Genomic DNA, 20,385 nt, shown 5'->3' with positions numbered 1-20,385 from the left:
CCGACTCTAATTCTAGTCATTTGCTTCAATAAGCATCTATTAAATGTTCATTTTGCATAAGGCATTCTGCCAGGTGCTCAGGGCAGAGGTGTGTGAGGGTGTGTGGGTGGGGGTGGCTGAACAAAGAAAATGACAAAAATATGATCCTTGTTCTCAAGGAGACTTTAGCGTTTTCACAATTCCTTCCATTTTCCAGTTCCATAAGGCCTTGCTTCCTAAAGCAAATGTCTATGATAGCTCCTACTTCCCAGTCTCTCATTATCAACGCTCGGTATTCTTTTCTCAACAGTAAGTGTGCAGGGGTTGGGGCAGGGCAGGAGGGCAGCTGAGCAATGGCTTCCAAAGCACCACCTGGTAGAGTGTGCAGATGGTGGGACTGGGGCATTCTCCATCCCGCGACAGAGTGGAGATTCACAAGCATGTTTGGTCTCCTTATCCGCGATACAAAATGTATTTTACATTAAAAAATGTACACAAACTGAAAGATATATCTCACGTGGCAGCACCTACCCACTCTTTGTAATGTACTCTGACACCTGTGCAATTCTATTTTCCTTAAAAATGCTGTTTGCATGCATCAGTTCAAAGGTATTCATTTATAGAATCAATTTTTAAAGAGCCATTGTAATTTCCTTTGGGGAAGAAAGAGTAAACAAAATATAATAAAAACTCGGCATGACCGAACCTGGGCCACAGCATGAGGGATTCCAGTGTCCCCTGGCATAAGCACTGGCCCGAGCCAGGTCCAGCATCAGCGTGTCCTCGGGTGTCCCCTTCTCAGTCCTGCTGACCCTGCCTTATTCGACAGTGCTGATGGCGACCCCGGCTCCTCCCTCTCCTGTTGTCCAACAGCCGACCACCCCTTCCTTCTTCCAGCTCACTTCAGTTCTTTCTTTGTCAAGCTGCCTTCCTTCGTATTCTGTCTCTAACCAATCATCCCATAGCTATTTACCCTTTTCTGAACACACCTACAAGGGGGCCAGTGGAAGGAGCCCCGAGGAGAGGATTTTGTCACCCTGGAGCTGTATGTCCCTGGCTGAAGGGGCCTGGGGTCAGGCTGGGAAATGGCTCCAGAACGGGAGCTGGCATGCCACTACTCAGGGGCTACGCTGTTGACATCACAAAATAAGATATTTGGCCCACTGTAAAAGATGTTCAAAAAGCTTAAAAATTGTAAGAGTACTAAAAAAGAAAAGAAAAGAAAGCTCAACAGCTAATGCTGAAATAGCACTTGTGTGTACCAGACCTTCTTCTAAGTGTCTTCTATGTCAATACGTGTTCAATTCAGGCCTCACATTGACCCGTTTTACAGAAAGAGAACCCTGAGACATGGTCACAACTTGATTAAGGTCTCACAGCCAGAAAGCAACCAAGCGTGATGCCGGCTCTTGCTCACTAACTAGGAATCCTTCTACCAGGTTAAGTGTTGTGTGAATGTCCAGGACTGGGTCTGCCTTGCGGGAAGAAGTAAGCTCCATGAGCTCCATTCCCAGGTTCTAGAGAGCAGAACCAATACACACACACAAACACACACACACACACACACACACACACGCATGCAAACACACAAAGCCTCAGAAGCCAGGAGCCTGGGGAGCAGAAGAAGGCCGGCAGAGTTGGGATGGAATCAATACAGGGAGGGTCAGACACCAGTACTACAGGGGAGAAATGACATCCAAAACTCCTGGCTGTGAGATGAGAGGAGGTTCAAGTGAGCTAGAAACGAGCAGGCACTTGTGAAGGATGCTGTTGAGGGCAGTGCCCGTGCATCCTGGTTGGCTCTGCTTTCTTTCAAGGCTGGAGGCGGGCATGACATACCCGTAGCTCCAAACGTGCATTAAAATTCTGGTTTTAAACATAACACAATCTTGAAATTGGATGAAATCTAAAAACAACAAAAACTAAAACTTAGAGGAGAAAAAGCCAAGAAAAGCAATAATTAAAAGATAATTTTCAGAGAAAATGTAGTACTGGAACAAAAATGAAAAAAAAAAATTCTTAAGTTTCACTCAATGAAAATGACTGGAAAATTTAGCTTCTAACTGCAAGACGACAACCAGAAATGCGTCCTGGACCCTAGACGCACAGAACAAGGGGAACTCATCTCTGTTGAGGATCAGAGAAAAAAATCCTTACCCGAAGGCTTTCCCGGCTAGCCATCCAGACCTCTCCACCAAGCCACGCCCACCTACCTTGCACAATGAGGTGGACCCTAGAGGTCTTTGGGTGGTTGTCTGTCTGCACCGAGCAGGTGTATGGGCCCTCGTCATATACATCCACATTCTGGATCTCGATGCTGTACTGCGTCTGGGTGTTGCTCAGGAGGACCACACGCGGATCCAGACACCACTTGTCATTCCCAGCATAGAGGATGGTGCTGCGGTTTAGCCAGGCCACCCGGGTGACCCGGTTGTCAATAGTGCACCTGAGGGGAAGACCAGACAGGTATGTCAAGGGACTGAGAGACGACAGTAGCCATCGGGGATGGGGCGGGGGGTTCCTCATGGCAAGGCTAGAATATCTTGTCTTTCTCTCTTCCCCCAATATATACATTTCCTTGGATTTGTCAGGGGTAGACTTCTGGAACACAGCAAAGGCCTTGTGGGTTATAGCCTCAGAACGCCGCTCAGTGTTTCTCAAACCACTTGGGCACAGAACCACTTCAAATACGATCTCAGTTATAACCTGGAGGCATCTTGCATGCCCAGGATGGCTGGATACTTCGAATACTACCACTCTCCCTTTGTTCAAGGATTTCCATGATGTGGGTGACGATCATCCTTCACATTTATGTCTAGGTGTTTTGGGTGCACTGAGTCATTCAATACTTACAACAACCCTATGAAGAATCTTTCATTGAAAAAGGCCTCGAAGAGCAGAGAAACGAAACGAAACTAGTTCTCCAAGTCACACAATAAATACGTGTTAGATCAGACGCCCAGCTTTTAACTACTAAACATCATTCCTCTCATCTCAGAACAGCAGATTCCCACAGAAGGCTTCTGCAGTCAAAACTAAATACAGACCACCACTATTGCTATTCATCGTCATTACACCCAGGGGCAGAAATGTTCAGTAACTGCTAGACTAAAGCCACTTTCCAAAATCTCAAAACTGTCTGCACATATAAAAATAGATTTTCCTTCTTTTATTTTTGCATCTGGAGTCCTTGAATTGTGGAAGCTCCCTTGTCTTTTCTACACTTTTAAATTTTCTAGCCACCCTAGCTAAGTAGTCATTGTGTCTTTCTGTCTGTATTCATTTCCCTCTCTTGCTACAGCAAGTCTGTTCCGTGGCCTTAGGCTAAATTCACAAACACAGTGCCCTCATCCTGACTATAACACTGGAAATAACAATGTAGCATAGTATGTATAACCATGCCTCAAATGTATACATTATTTTGCAGTGTACAAAGCACTTTTACAGCTCAATATCTCATTTGATTTTTTGCAACAAATTGGTGAGGTTGACACTGGTACTCATTCTTTGCTTTAAAGAGCAGGACTCTAAAGTTCTGAACAGTCTGGTGACTTGTCCAGGGAATGAGAGCTAAAAGTACAGAAGTCAGATCTCTCAGCCGGGGTCTTGTGTGAGCCTCATAATGGGCAAAGGTGAATTTTTCATCAGGGATGGGTGATTGCTTCTATTGGATTCTCAAAATGGTTTGTCGCCACAGAAATTCTACCAACCGCTATTGCACACACCTGTTTCTTCAGGAGGCCCTCGTCCCGATGAGACATCCTGTACCACGCATCCCTTCTGCTTTGCTTACATAAATGTCTCACCATTATGGCAGGACCACTTAGGTGCAGATGGATAGTTTGCCGAGAGCTCTTGTGGGAAAAACTGCCCTACAAGAAACATCTTGGCACAGGTGTCCAACAAGTTTTTTGTAGCTTATTTCATTTTCTGGCACTGCAGATGAGAGGCAGGCTCTCTCTGGCACCATTCTGGCACAGCATGGAAATGAGTGAAGACCTAACTTGGGGAAGTTCAGAGGACTATCTCTTAAAGTAGACATGGGCTACTTATATTAGAATCACAGGAGAGGTTTCTTACAGATTCTGAGTCTCACCCCCATCCTACTGATTCAGAACATTTGGGAATTTATAACAACATCTCAATTGGGTCAAACACACACTAATGTTTCAAAACCACTAATAAGGAGCTAACAGGGGCCCCACAAATGACATAATTTGTGGGGCCCAGTGCAAAATAAAAACACAGAGTATTTTGCTCAAGAATGAATAAGGATTTCAAGGCGGTGAGAACAGAGCATTAAAACCAAGTGCAGGTTTCTATGCAAATAAACAAAGTTGTGAAGCCAGCCCTGCATGTTTCTCAAGCTTTACTCGCTACAGGGGCCCCCCTGGGGATTTCGCTGAAATGCAAATGCTGATTCAGTAGGTCTGAGGTAGGGCCTGGGATTCTGCATTTTTAGCAGGCTCTCAGGTGATGCCAGTGCTGATGGCCTCAGGTCATTACTTGAGTCACAACTAGAAGTTCATTATCCAGACATACATTTTATGCACATGAGGGTTTGAGAAGCACTGAGCCAGCACGGCACTGCACAAAAGTGTGGTTAGCAAACCAGCAACATCAGCATCACTTGGGTGGGAGTTCATCAGAAATGCAGAATCTCAGGTCTCATCTCAGAGATAACAAATTTGAATCTGCATTTTAATAAGATGTCCAGGTAGCTTGAATACACACAGCATTTGAACTGGTCAGGAGTATACTCCAAGCCTTTCTTGTGACTTTGATGACAATTGACTCTGAGGGTGAACGAGAAGAAAAGTGCAGTTGATGGCGGGTACACTGACCCTGTACGTTCCCTTACACTCGTTGGAGACCCCATGACTGTCACCTGGTACTGCCTTGTCTAAAACATGAATTTGGAACGACATAGGTTTGAAATGTCTCAAGAACAAAAACACACTTCGCAGCTTGCTTTGCTAGTAATGCATCTAGGATCGTTTGTATTAATGACCTGAAGGGTGACTACTGCTCTGACCTTCACTTGGGTCCAAAGAGGGAACTGGATAAATTCACATTCATGGTCAATGTTAACTGACTACATGGGCCCACTATATGCACTATTTTATCATTTCACAAACTTGATTGGGTTCTCTTATTGCCAATTTACAGACAAAATTAGCCGAGGCTAAAAAACATTAGCCATATTGACTAAGACCATGCTGATATTAAACTGTAGAACCAGGATTCATGCCAGTTTTTGTTTCGTTGTTTTGCAAATTTAGTGTTCTTCTAGGACCTCCCGAAAGAACATCGAAATCAGTTCTTCTCGAATTCACCATGCATCAGAATCACCTGGAAGACCTATTTTTTTTTTTTTTTAAAAAAAGAATACTGAGACCTTACTCCAAGGGTTTCTGATTCAGTAGGCCTGGCAGGGTATGGGAGGCTGCATTCTGACATAATGCCAAGTGCTGTTGAGGCTGGTCTGGAGAGTTCCCTGAGAACCTCTCACTTAAACATGTGTTTCCTGGCACAATGAGAGCTGCAGAGCAAACAGGCACTAGGGAAGGGCCCTGGTATACAACAGTTTTCCAAAATTTTACGGGAGAGAACTTTCCTGTAACCCGTATGTTCTGAGAAACCAGACGCAGAGTCCTTTATTTTCTCCCCCAGGAGCTGAAATCTGACAAGTACCAGATGAGTGGCCGCAGAGCAGGAAATGCTGACTGACAAACACTAAACGGCTTGAATAATTATTTTTGATGCCCACAACGAGGGCATCTCACCACCTCCCGATGAATGCGAGAGGACTGTCCTGAGCTGCTTTGTGAGCATCTAATTATTGAAAATTGACAGAAACGGAAGCGGTCCCCCAATGCCGCACTGCACTAAGGGGCCAGAGAGGTTCGTCTGCAGATACACCACTGCTCTGAGCGCAGCCAATTTCCAGCATGGTTCTGCGGCCCCTGTAATATACTACTCTGAGAAGTTGGCACAGTTCCAGCTACGGTTCTGAGCACATCCAAGGTCATGTTTAGATGTCCAAACTGTCACTGCTGGGTATCAGTCTTGCTGAAGCCCCATGGAACGAATGCCGGCTTCCGCAGAGATGGATCACAAAGGTACCTCGGCGGCCAACTCTGTCACCTACTCACACCTGCCCCCATCTATCTGTCTCATTTATCCAGTCTCCACAACAATGCAGAGGACATATCGCTCCTAGGTTAAAAAAAGAAAAGTGAAAATGAGCGTAATTGCTCTTCCAGCCACAGAGAAGGCTCTGGAGGTGGAACATTCAGACAACCAGTTCTCTCTTTTCAGAGACAGCCCTTGTCACAGTCCTTCTACAAAACTGCTCCTGAAACACGTTATGGTATCTCACCTGCCTCAGGAAGGTGTTTAACTTTGGTGATTAAGTCAGAGTGAGTAAGGTTTCAAACTCTACTGTTCCTCACTCATCCAGGCAAGTTGAGCTGGAGATGGCTGCTTGTCAGGCGTTGGGGAACAGTCACAAATCAGTACAACGTAGGCCAGCAAGAGGCAGGAGACGGGCAATCAGGTAAGGCGGGACGTTTCCAGACCAGGCCTGCAGAGTGTCTCCCTTGTTGTCCACAACCTCCAGATTTACCGCCCTCCCACCCCTGGCATCCTCTCTGCCCATCCTGACACATATATGCAGAACAGAGGAATAAGCTTTGTACCCCTGAGGATTCCGGACTGGGCCCTGCAGTGCTGTCCTCCAGCTTCAACGCTTGCCCTCCAGTTGCCTCCACACCCCAGCCCTTCGGCAGTGGCCATCAGCCTTCTGTGTCTCTGTGAATGGTTTTCCCATAGGCACGCCGCACATGGCCCTCCCCTCCTGTGTGTGTCCTCCGTGAACAGCCCATGGCCTAGCCTACCCAGGATTCTGGCAGAATCCAGACAAGAGAAAGAAAGCCTGGAAAGGGCCTTTATTTTCCATTTCAGTGCTGTGCCACAGTCCCCTTCTTAGTCTGTGTGTGTCTGTCTGCACCATGTTCCTTTTTTGGACAAGTGTCTTTTTTTAGAGAATAGGCCTGTTCTACTTGAGCAGGGATTATTGAGGGTACCCCACCTGTGTCAGTACTCAGGGTGTATTTAGCCAGAAAAGGATCCAGCCTCATGTGCACATGCTCATCCATGCAAGGGAGCTCAGAGCACGGTAGAGAACACTGCCATACCTGTAATTTTCTGCAGCTGCACCTATTGTTCCAACGCTCTAAAAATGCAACCCTCTGTGTCCTGAATCTCTTTTTGATGAATAGTTGTTTTATTACATATTCTGCATTTATACATAGAGGAAACGCAAAAATAAATGATTTAGCAAGCCCAAGATGTGCACTGCAGAAATGGAATCATAAAAATATGGACTCAGGTCCTGAAGCCACTTTTGGATTTAGGATGAGAGTTGAGACAAAGAAAGGGGTGTGTGGGGGGGGGGGGGGAGAGGGAGAGAGAGAAAGAGAGAGGGAGAGAGAGAGAGAGAGAGAGAGAGAGAGAGAATGAACCTGGGAAGCGGAAGAGAAATAAGTCAAGAGTGTCTGCTTGGAACCTTCTAAAGACGAGCAAAGACAGTGTCGAAATAAGGAGAATGATTATTGAAGAAAGAGAGAAAACTCCAGGCTTAGCCTTTCTTAAAAACAACTGCCTGAAGATCTGAAGGCAATAATGGATCCAGACAGTGTACAGCCCAACCATTCCTTCTATCAAATGGCCCTTTAACTGCTTCTGAAAGGCAACATGTCTCAGGCAATGCTTGAAACCACAGCCCTTTGCAGCACCTGGTCACAATTGCCTCTTATCGTACAGAAATGCTCCAGCTGCCCCTAAGTTTGGCTCCTCTGAGCATTCAGCTTGTGCCCCGCCCCTCCCCTCAAGCACCACAGGGGAACATCAGGACACAAATGGCTCAGAAATACCCATACACACTGCTGCAGGGTTGGAATGTGCATCTTCCACATCTGCTCCTGTGAGAAAGTGTTCTCTGGGGGAAACCAAGAAATTAACAAAACAGGATACTTCACCACGAATATGCTGAAAATTCAGTTATCAGCCAGCACCTTGCTCCTTCATTGTAAGAGAAAGCTTTACTAGTCAGGCTGCCGGTGCTGACCCTACTGGATTTCTCTTCTACTCTAAAGTTGTGTGGAAGTTTACAAAATTGATTTGGGTCCTACAGAGACAAGGATACTAGACTTAGACTCATTGCACACTGGTCTTACATCTCCCAACGTCACCAATGTTGCATTACATAAGAAAACAGAGATATGCCATGGAATCTTTCCTAGCTATGAAAATAATAAGAGGGCTAATTATGCCTAGGTGGAAGCAGACAGCACACTTATGATACAGGTGAAAGGATTATGGGGAGGCAAAAAGAAACAAAACCAAAATCAGCAGCACACGCACTGCACCGTGAGTCTCACACTGCTGGCAGGAAGCTGTTGTCAAGACAGAGAGTCACGGAGAATGAGGAGAACAGGCTCTGAAGTCTGACTGCTACAGTGAATGTCCCAGCTCTGTTCCTGATGCCCCTCGGGCCTCAGAGAGGTTATCTCAGTCCACTGGGTTTCATTTAAGTCATCTGCAGTAGAAATATGCTCTCTTCTTGCATGGAGTTAATGAGATGATTAAATGGGAAACATGCATGTAAACACATGGCTTTGTTTATTGTAAAAACTCAAATAAACCTGTTCTACAGTCTATTACATATACGGCTTTCTCATCTTAGGTATGTAACACTGCTGACCTGATTGTAAGTTCTTGAAAAGCAAGGATCATGTCTCATTTTCACTTGTGTTTCTACGGAACATTGTGTAGAGTACAAAGCAAGCACACAATAAATATCCTTCCACTGATTAATTATTTGATTAAGATCTTCTGTCTTTCACAAACTCCCGAGAGATAAAAGACCATAAGGGCTGCATCCAATGAAGGCCCAGTTTGTGAGGATAATTACTCTGCATGTCCCACCAACCTGCACTCACAAATACAAACGCACACATCTGCCCAGTGCCGGGTTAGTATTGTGTGAATCCTTCAAGGAGGCAGTCCCCCTCCTCTTGTCTAATGTCTTAGGGGATAAATCAAAAAGCCTTTGCTCTGTGGACCTCCAGAAAGGTTCTCTATCTGTCCTACCATCTGTCCTTCCTGTCCCTGTCAAATACAGTAGCATCATCTCAAAACAAACTCTGTTGAGTTTGGTGGGCCACGACTTTTGTTGACATGAATGGCACAACGCTTTGATTTGTACCCAGGACAAAAGCCCAATACTGACTTAAATGCTGAAGCAAGAATGAGATTGCTCAATAGGTCATATCTTACTTGTAAGTCATAGCTCCCACAAGCCATTTCTTGATTCAATAACTCTGTGTTACACACATGCAGTAAAGAACTCTAAATTCTAAACTCTAACAAAAGGTAGACGTTTTGCTGGGCAATGTGGAGCATCTTCATTATATCATAGGATCACAACCAGTGGAGACTTTTTCCCCCAAGTGACCAAAGCTGGGTAACCTGGAAGCTTTTCTTTCCTTTCCTTTCCCTAGCATATTCAAAATAGGTCAAACACAGACGACAGTCTCTTGAATCCTGTCATGGAGCCCAAACTTTCCTAAAGGAAAGAACCCAGAAGTGCCAAGAGAAAGTTCCATGGGAATTCAGGTGGACTCCATGTGCCACTGGGGTTTGGGTTTTAGTGAGTGATCCCTACAAAGTTACACCTCACTCTCTGTGGTGGTTCATTCTATGTGTCAACTTGACTGAACTATGGAATGCCAGATAGCCAGTAACACGTTATTTCTGGGTGTGTCTGTGAGGTTAGTTCTAGAAGAGATGATCAGCAGACTTCACAAAGAAGACCCACCCTTCCCAGCGTGAATGGGCACCATCTCATCCATTGAGGGTCTGGACAGAATGAAAAACGGGAGGAAGGGCACTTCACTCTTCCCACTTGAGCTGGGACATTCCTTTTCTGTCCTTGGACATCAGCTCCCCTGTCTCAGGCCTGTGGACTGAAACTGAAACTTACACTGCAGACATGAGCCAATTCTTCTAAGTTGATGAGAGAGAGAGAGAGAGAGAGAGAAAGAAAGAGAGAGGATAGATCTTGTTGAAAAGAAAAATCCAGACTAATACATGCTCCCACCCCACACTGCTTCGAATGTGACATTCAGTAGGTGCATCAGACCACTTCTCACTGTCTCCTGTACCCTCTGTTCACATTGGGAATTCTGTGACTTACTGCTTTACTTGGAATGCCCTTCCTTATTGTTTGTTAGACAAATTCCTATGCCATACCAAGGTCAAGTTTAAATATTAATTCATATCCCAACAAACTTTTCTCTGCAAAATTTTGCTGTTCCCCCATGAGTGTTCTCCAGACATACTTTATCCTGGTGTGTGGTGTGTACTGGAAGCATGCTTTATCTTTTTGTCGTATGTGGAGCTCTGGGAAGGCAGGAATTAGACATAATGTTTTTCTCTACTCCAAGAACCCTGGCACATGACTTGTGGTTGTTTTCAGGGCAATCTGGATCTTGGTGAGTGTTAAGGAGGCTGCCACGGTTGGAAAGAGCTTGGTAAACAGCATGTCCAGCAGTAGGAGGAGCTTCAGCAAAGCACAGAGGAGCTGGGAAAAACACCGGCGAGTCTGTGGAACGATGGAAGTGGGGAGCTGATGGAATAGGAGGCACATGTAGAAGAGAAAAGTTGGCAGCGACCAAGCCAGCAAGCTAGTGTTCTGCTCTGTGTGCTGGTACATCCGCAGCCCAGCGCAGGCTGACCGGCACGGATCACGTGGACAGGCTTCCCGCCCCGGCCTCCTGTTGCTGTGCCACTGGGAAGCAGTGACAGGAGACGGGTTTGGGAGGAAGCAGGGGCCATCCACAGGCCTTCTATATCCCTCCATCAAAGATCACCCTGACTACCAACCCTCCCCACACAGCCCCCTCTTTCTGGTGGGAGCCACGACCTCTTCCCCTTATCTCTCCAGGCCTAAAAGTGTTAACAGTGCCTTCCTAAGGTCTTCCTTCTGGCCTAAGAGTGTTAAGAGCCCCAGGGTCCTGACTGTCTCTTAAAATTTCCCTATACCTTGGTCGTACCTTCGTAAATATCCACTTTATTAAACTCTGCTTAAATTACCCAGTGTGAGGATGCCATCTTTTCCCTGTAGGAACCCCGACTACGACAGGCAAGTTGTGCAATACGCCCTCGTGAAACAGTTTGTACTTTATCCTGAAGACGAAGAGCAGACAGAGAATCACAAGGAAGACCTCCTCAAAGGCCAGCTCAAAGAACCACTGGTCGTTAGAGACAGTAGCAAACTTGAGCTTGTGTCTTTCTTCTCCAGGTGACAGCCCTCCTTGGCAGGGAATAGACTGGGAAGAAGAATCAGAATTCCCGGAAACAAATCCACCTGCAGGCTCTCCTCCATCTTTGCTTAGTCTCCGGTCCTGCTCTCACTGGCTAGTGTGTGTCACCCCACACTCTGGGACACACTGGATGAAGAAACAGGGCTTCATCCCGGCCCTGGACAAGTTAGGCCAGCCTGGCAGTTGTCCAAACCAGAGACTTTTTTTTTTTTTTTTGCAATTATACTGATTAAACTGATTGTTACACTGATTGTTGTCCAAACCTGGCATTTTTTTGCAATTACGCTGATTAAACCAGGACTTAGTCAGGCAAACTGGGAAGAACAGTATAGATTAGCCACATGGTGCCACATTAGAAAAGAGGCTGGAAATACCTCGCTCCTCCCATGCCCAAGGCCTGGCGCAGCTATGAAGGATGCACTGGACTCTGGGGAAGCCAGTGTGTGTGTCACTCATGGCTTCATCTCCAGGGCTAGTTCCACCTCCAATCCTTTGTGAAGACACACTTTAACCATCAATCCCTAGCACCCAGCCTGGATCCTGCCTCTAGCACACTCATTTCACCCTAAAGCACCATGCATACTTAGAATCTAGACATGATCTAAAGGGAAAAAAAAAATCACAACTTAGAATTGGTTAGAGACCAAAACCATCCCCCAGACCACATGCAGCTGCCGTTTCCTTTCCAGTCAGTGTGTGTGAAGCCTGGCACCCATGTGTGCAAACTGGGAAGTGTGCAGACTGCCTGTCCACCTGGTCTTTGCCCCAGGGACCATATACACTTCTGATGTACACATGTGGCCGTGTAAGGCGGGAGGGTGCAGCTGGAAGGAAGGAATCTGGTTCACAACCAAAGAAGAGAGAGTCTCTGCTGCCTCCAATCCCTGTGGTACACAAGAAGAAAAGTCTGATACAGCTAGAACTCCAGAGCGACAGAGGGGACACCCGGGCTCAAGGTGGGCCTTGTCTATTCGTTCATTAAGTGACCTTGGCTCTATATCCTCTCACCTTTGGTGGTGACATAGTGTCCACATGACTGCCCGGGGCCTAGGTGAGAGTGAGGCATCCTCCAAGAGAGAGGCTACTGCTTCTGAGCTGCGTTTCTACCATCTATGAAGGTGAGACACAGTAGGGACGGGAGAGCAGTACCGACGTGCAGATGCACCCCACAGTGACAGAAGGCTCATCCTTCTCTGTCCCTGTCCTGTAGAGCCCACAGAAGCCTCTTCTCTCTCCAGTGGCCTGTGAGGATGAGAGGAAGAGTCCCCAGGGTCTGGAAAGACAACACTCCCTAAAACAAGAATATATGAGTAATTAAGTGCAGAAGAGGTAACCGGGTCTCTCCAGAGAGTACCCTAGGTGACGCGGCACCTCAGGGAGCAGGACACATCCCTCAGAAAGTGAAAACTCCCAGTGGGAGGACACTACCTTTGCTGGGGCCTGTTGTCATTCTGGAGCCCTCCCTCACCTCAGTGGGTGGGGTGGGGTGGGGTGCTCATCATTTGCATAGCCACTGCACCATCTCTCTCTCCCTGTGCAGGGGAAAGCAGGCAGTCAGCCTTCAGCCCAGGCCCCTCGGCCCCTTCCATCATTTCTGTGTGCTCCTTGGGTTCTGCGTGTTTCTGCTTCTGACAGCCCAGCCTGAGACTGTTTGTACCCCACCACCACAGACAGCCACCAGTGCCTGGGGTTTGTGTTCCCCAGAGCGGCCCCTAGTAGTAGCCTGTGTGGGAGTTACAACAGGGCCTGGTCACGCTGGTGGATCTCTGCCTAAAATTGAGCCTCCGCTTGGCTTTTTGCCCTGCCCTGCCTGGCTACCCCTACACCTTCTGCCTTTTCTCCTAGGTCCACTTCCCTAATAAGTCATGACCACACAAATCCTTATCCCAGAGTCTGTCTCTGGCAAACTGGAACAAAGACAATCCTATGAATAAATCTCACAAATGCTCTGTGATTAGAAGGAAGTCTTCCGGAGAGCGAGTGTGAGCTATCTGGGAGTCTGCAAGGAAAGGAGGGTGCTAGAAAGATGCAGGGTGGTCTGTAGTCAGGCACTGGGAACAGGCAACAGCAGGTGACCCCACCCCTGGGAGAGAGGACACGGGGCAGGGCAGAGCCTGCAGTCAGAAGCCGGGAGTGGGGGCCCTTCTGGCCCTGGACTAAGAGGGCTCGGAGGGTCCAGAACATTTCTGTCTCCTGGGTCATGGACACAGGAGTGAGGGGGCACAATCCAGCCAGGCTTAGGAACTAACGAGGGACATTCTTTGAGGAGTTGAGGATTTGGGGAGTTCAGTGGGTGATGAGGGGATGTGGACAGGAAACTGATAAAAGATATAATAAAATAATAAAAATACAACCACTACAGAAAACAGTGTGGAGATTCCTTAAAGAACTAAAAGCAGGGCCGGGCGCGGTGGCTCACGCCTGTAATCCCAGCACTTTGGGAGGCCGAGGCGGGTGGATCACGGGTCAAGAGATTGAGACCATCCTGGTCAACATGGTGAAACCCTGTCTCTACTAAAAATACAAAAGTTAGCTGGGCACGGTGGTGGGAACCTGTAGTCTCAACTACTCAGGAGGCTGAGGCAGGAGAATTGCTTGAACCCAGGAGGTGGCGATTTCGGTGAGCCGAGATCGTGCCATTGCAGTCCAGCCTGGGTAACAAGAGCAAAACTCCATCTCAAAAAAAAAAAACTAAACTAAAAGTAGGTCTACCTTTCGATACAGCAATCTCACTACTGGGTATGTACCCAGAAGAAAAGAAGTCATTAAACAATACAAAAAACATACTTGCACACACATGTTTATAGCAGCATAATTTGTAATTGCAAAAAGATAGAACCAGCTCAAATGCCTGTCAATGAGTGGATAAATAAAATGTCATATATGTGCATATATATACACACATATATATAAACATACACACACACACACACACACACACACATATATATATATATATATATATATATATATATACATACACACACACCATGGAATACTACTCAGCCATAAAAAGGAACAAAATAATGGCATCTGCAGCAACCTGGATGGAATTGAAGACTATTATTCTGAGTGAAGAAACTCAGGAATGAAAAATCAAATGTCGTATGCTCTAACTCAGGCGTCCTCAAACTTTTTACACAGGGGGCCAGTTCACTGTCCCTCAGACCGTTGGAGGGCCGCCACATACTATGCTCCTCTCACTGACCACCAATGAAAGAGGTGCCCCTTCCTGAAGTGCAGCGGGGGGCTGGATAAATGGCCTCAGGGGGCTGCATGTGGCCCGCGGGCCGTAGTTTGGGGACGCCTGCTCTAACTCATATATGAGAGCTAAGCTGTGAGGACTGAAAGGCATAGAATGATACGTTGGACTTTGGGGCCTCTGGGAAAAAGGTGGGGTGTGGCAAGGTCTAAAAGACTACACCTTGGTTACTCTGTACACTGTACGCTGAAGGGTGCACCAAAATCTCAGAAATCACCACTAAAGAACACATTCATGCAACCAAACACCACCTGGTCCCCACAAACCTACTGAAATAATAAAAAAAATTAAAATCCAACCAACCAAATCAAAGATCAGCTGAATAAAGAGAGAAAAGGTGAGGTGTTCTCCCTAAAAAGAAAAGGGCATCTAAAGATAGGGGTGGGGGGTAGGTATGGTGGCTTACGCCTGTAATCCCAGCATTTGGAGAGGCCAGGGTGGGAGGACCACTTGAGCCTAGGAGTTCAAGACCAGCCAGGGCAACATGGTGAGACACTGTCTACGAAAAAAAAATTAGTGGGCATGGTGGCGTGTGCCTATTGTCCCACTTAGAGAGTGAGACCCTATTTAAAATAAAATTTAAAAAAAGATTAATTAATTAAACAAAGAATAAACATTTGGGTGTGGCTCTGGAGTATATATGTAAAGGTTGGATCTGACAGTAGCAGAGGGAGAATACCGAGGAAGACTAGAGTCAGCTGAAGCTGCCCTCGAATGCCAGGCTGGGGAGTATGCTCCCATCAGCAGCAAAGCAGGTGAGCAGAGCCCAGTGGCAGGAGGAAAATCATATTTGGAAGCAATAAAGAAGCAAGTCAGGGTGAAAAGATAATGGGGGCAGGGAAGCCCCTCAGCACCAGAAACAGAAGCACTGACATGTCTCTTTCCTGGGAGTTGCCCTTCCCAAATACATTAGGCCTTGTTCTCACCATCAGACATCTAAGCAGATACGCTCTTAAGGTGCCAGAATCTACCTAAACAGGGCTGGGGGGTGGGTGGCTGTGTGTCAGGGGTCTTCGTGGCCTGTTCTTTAGGCCCCCTGGGTAACATTTCCACTCACAGCCATCCCCGGCCTGTGCTTCTAACATACCCTTAAACTTCACTTCAGGTGGTTCTCTCCAAAGATGTGGATGAACTGAGGCGCTGCATTAGAATAGGACTAGATATCCATTTATTTGACAAATGTTCACTGAGAACCTACGATGTGCCATGTATTGTGCTAAGCTCTTAAGGAATTCAGTGCAGAGGCAAACAAAGCAGACAGACTCATGCAGAGAGAGAAACAGACAGGATTATAATGTGAAAGTGTGATGTTCATTACGACAGGAGACTATGGGTGTTGTGCAGCAAGTAGACACGTGTTGAGGAACCCAACCTAGTCTGATGGGTCAGGGAAGGATTTGTAGAAGTGATGTGCCTGCTGAGAACTTTATAAATGAGTATAAATATGGTGCTGGGAGAGACACGGGAGATCATCTATCACCAAGGAGCCTACAGAGGTGAAGTCTGTGCAGCTTTTGCTGTCATTAAGCCTAAAGCTATTCAGCTACTTACTTCAAGAAAGATTTTGGATGACAGTGGGCATCTCCTGATTCTTTGACTCAAAATTAGTAATAGTCTTTTCTGGGGTGAGTAAGATTTTGCGATTAACATTTTGAAAGCCTGACAATGCACTGGGTGTTACTCATATTTTAACAAGATTTCTGCCATCTGGAAGCTGCCATGCATTCATATATTTTATCTATGTTCACCTCGGCTTGCTTGTTCATATTTGAAAGATGCAGCAACCATGCCTAGTAGCTTGATTTCCATGGAGTAGTGGGGTGCATCTCTCATTATCCATTGTGTTGCACCTAGCCTGGGTTCCTGGTCTATCTTTGACTCGATTTTCATACATGTCAACGGGGAAAATGGTCTGGTTCATCCTGTTCTTGTTGTAATGAGGGTCAATGTCAGCATTGAGGGCAAGAGCATTAAGGACTCTGCAGGAGTACGGAGGTGTTAACGTTCACAAACCTTCCAGGTGCAGATGCCATTGTCCCCTCCCTTCCCTATTATTTTCCAAGTAACCAAATACTTGCCAACATCACCGTGCTCAACATTACATATTTATTTATTGAGCTTATATTATGCCTGCGAAGACGCAGTGTTTACTCTTCAGAACAAAACATATTCCTTACTCTATATATTAGGAGCTTACGATACAAAGAAGATAACAGCTACTTAAATGAAATAGAGCAGGGGGCCTGCACAGGCAATTGAATCATGAACACCGGATGGATACAGAAAGAAACAGACACAATTTTAACTCTCAAAGTACAATGACCAAGTCTGAACCAAAAGAAGGAAGGCTTTAGGAGAGGGCTGTTTTCCTTCGCTCTGCTGGAGTTCCCACCCTGGTGGAAGGAGCTGCCAGGATCCTGACAGGGTTGGGGGCACAGATGGGAGTGGGGCGGTGGTCGCACAGGTATAAAATAATCAGGCAGAAGAATCTGTCCTCGGGGACCTGAGCTGCATCAGCTGTTTATTCCAAAGTAATTTTCTTCAACCAACACTGGGCAAATAATTATCCAAGTCCTGTACAGAAACTTGTGGTGCCTTTGATGACGTTCTCTGTTAACTGCTCTCTGTAGAAAGGGGTTCTAGCGGGGCTGTAGAAGAGCTGGTTCTTTCCGTGCTGCATTCTAATTCTGAACCTCCAACCACAAGCTCAAATCATTTCATAATCTCAGTCCGATGGACCATCTTCTGAACACCAGGCAGTGGGGGTGGGGGCCTCTTCCACCTGGACTTCTGGTTCCACATGCAACCCTCTTCGGTCCCCTCCTTTTTGCTGGAGGGAACTTTCTAATGAATCTGTTTGAGAATCACTTGTTCAAGAGCCTTCAGCTCCCACTGCCTTCAGGATGAAGCTCAAAGAGCTCGGAAGAACATGCCAGGAACTTGGGGTCCGGGATCCGGCAGCTTCCTGGTTATTTCCTTGCATCTTCCTAACAAAGCTGAACCAACTCCCATTTTTGAGGCTTCACTTTCTTTTTCCCCATCCCACTAATCAACTGAGTCCTAGATGCAAGGGTGGCATGCTCTCCCATGCCCCAACCCATTTCCCATGCTACCCCTCTGTCTACAGCACCCCTTCCCACTCCTACCTTCACAAGGCTCCCTCTGATCCAGCAAGGCTGCCCTTGCCTAGGGTTTCCCCATAACCCCCGCCAGGCCATATGGCCCTCCTGAAGGCAAGACTTGTGTATTTTCTTTCTTTTCTTAATCCTCTCACAACCTATTGTGCCTTCCATGGTACCTAGTTCATTACCACAGGCAATCTATCAGTTGCTTGAAGTGAGGGCACACTGTAGCAAGCATCGTCCTAAACCAGGTGTCTCTGAGACAATAGCTGGCCTCGCACACAGCCCCAACCCTGGCATCCCTCCAGCTGTTCTCCATGGTTACTCACGCGGGGCTGCCAGAAGCCTAACAAGCCTGCGTCTATAGCACGTGTGAGCTACGCCACTACAAGTCACAAAGCCACATGTTGTGCTCCACAAAAGCTTGCAAAATGAGAAGGAAGAACACGGCAGACATTTCATGACAATCTTTTTGTTAATTAACCAGAAAAATAATAGCTCAAACTTTCCTTGCACATGACAGCATGCAAAGCCCTTTCAGAGATGTAATTCATATCTCACGGCATCACCATAACAAAATTGGAGGCAGACACACATCGCAAATCCCAGATCTGAGGCTATAAAATGCGTGGTAGTGGGCAAGTCGCTTCATCACCCTGGGCCTGGGTTTCATCTTCCGTACAGGACAATGGTAACATCTATGGGGCCTCAGCCACGCAGTTGTCTCAGTGAGAGAGCTCCCGTCTCGCTCTGTGGGGGTCCATGAAGAGCCTGCTAGCGGCTTAGGTCTACTGCCTGCAACTCCATCAAACTACCCTATTCTCTGAGGGCAGCGTTGTTTGAAACCCTTAGCTGGTCCACATTTGCCATGGTGAATGAAGACAGGAAAGGTCTAGGTGGTTAGACTAGAAACTGATGTAAAACTGTGAAGGCAGGGGTGGCAATTACTAAAATACATTACAGGCAAACAGGCCTTCACTTCCTGTGCAAATTCTTGAGAGAAAGGAGGGTATAGGTGCAAGAGAGCATGCTGTATTTCACCTCAGCAGAACACAGAAGAACCAGATAGCATTAATTAGAACTTAAATGCATGGAGTAAAATTAGCAACATGATTGCTCCTCTCATTGTAATTATCACGGGAATTTTTTTTTTAAAGGAAGAGAATTGAAAATGTGGTTATCTTCCCTGTTTTTCCCATTTGGAGTCACATTCCACACTTCTTAACCTTGTGACTTTCTCTTAGTGGTATGGTATTTCCTTGCATCTCTCTGAACCAACCCCCATTTTTGAGGTTTCACTTTCTTTTTCCCCATCCCACTAATCAACTGATTTCTAGATGCAAGAGGTTTCATCTGTCAAGATGATTTCCTATTACTGGTCACCTCTGGGAATATCAGTCTAGGTTCCTTTCTCCTTCTGGGAATATTTACTGTGAAAACAAATCTCCTACTCCCAAAGCCCTAACGGACTCTGGAATTGGATTCTCCTAATTAAGAATAGGAAACATTTACATGTTAGCTTCATCCAAACCTGTTAAGAATGTTTAATGATCAGCAGAACATCCAGAGAGAACGAGGAAGTCTATACAGTCATTGGCAGGAGTTGAGGCTGTTCTTCATAAAAAGCCTGACCAAAACTGCAGCAGAAAACTCAAGAAAATAGAGGTAAGTGAAGATGAAAAAAGGGAACAGAATTGAGCAAACCCTGAGAAAACAGACAGAACGGTTTTGTCAAAGCTTAGAACGTTGAGGCTGTATCCATTTGGCACCTCTAGTACTGTATGCTCTTTTTTGTCTTTCTAATACAGTCCTACAAGCCCCAGTTTGAAATGACTGGTGTTAGGGGGCGACTATCCTATGTGTGCAATGAAGAAAAATAATAACAGCAAAAACGAGTTTTCATTTCCTAAGAATTCTTTCATGACTTTGAGGTAGAGCCCTCAGGAAGCTGTAGATTAACCGAAGGTGACCTTACTTTGAGGTAGGCATGAAAAACCCACCTGAGGTCTGTCTTTAGGAATTCTGTCTTAAAATACACTTCTCCTGCCTTCAAAGCAAGAATGGGAACTCAGAGGGCGTAAGCTATCGGGTCAAGTTACCGAGAGTTTTGATACATTGGCTCATTGGGAATAGCAACACCTCAACTCTGGCTGCTAGGATCTGTTTGCTTCCCTTTGTTACCTTACTGATGAGAATGCCAGACATTCTGAATCAATATAGGTGTGAGATGCAGGAAAACTATCCCCTAAGTTGGTTCCAAGCCATCCCTTAGAGATTCAATGGTAACAATACCCATACAGCTGTATGCACTATACAGCATTGCTGTTCCAGAAATGCAAACAGTTTCGGACACCAAGTCCTGTACAGCAACTTCAAAATTCCTCTTCTAGAATATGTGACCAATAAACCCCATCCCTTCTACCCTACCAACACATACACACACACACACACACACACACACACACACACACACACACACATTCTTCTTTTGCAAACTATAATTTTCCAGGGGCACTTTCTGAAGAGAATTCTTCACTCAATAAGCTGCTGGCACTAGCAACACCAACCCATTCCAAAGTAAAATTCCCACACTCTCCATGGTGATTTCTGGCCTTATCAGCCTCTTGTACCT

At 46.2% G+C, this 20,385-nt stretch overlaps 1 protein-coding gene across 14 annotated transcripts in view; it reads right to left on the bottom strand.

Annotated features, from left to right (window-relative positions):
• The window catches only part of NTM (neurotrimin), a 969,594-nt gene that overhangs the window by 194,248 nt on the left and 754,961 nt on the right, over positions 1-20,385 (bottom strand). For all 14 annotated transcript variants that reach the window (XM_039471027.2, XM_074400884.1, XM_039471028.2 and 11 more), the window contains one exon: positions 2,193-2,425. In XM_039471027.2, the coding sequence (XP_039326961.1) occupies positions 2,193-2,425 (233 nt within the window). The remainder of the gene's footprint in view (positions 1-2,192; positions 2,426-20,385) is intronic.

The sequence above is a fragment of the Saimiri boliviensis genome, chromosome 6 (genome assembly GCF_048565385.1).
Source record: "Saimiri boliviensis isolate mSaiBol1 chromosome 6, mSaiBol1.pri, whole genome shotgun sequence".
In the NCBI taxonomy this organism is placed as follows: Eukaryota; Metazoa; Chordata; class Mammalia; order Primates; family Cebidae; genus Saimiri; species Saimiri boliviensis.
The sequence above is the reverse complement of the archived record's forward strand: the minus strand, read 5'-3'. Positions and strand labels throughout refer to the sequence as shown.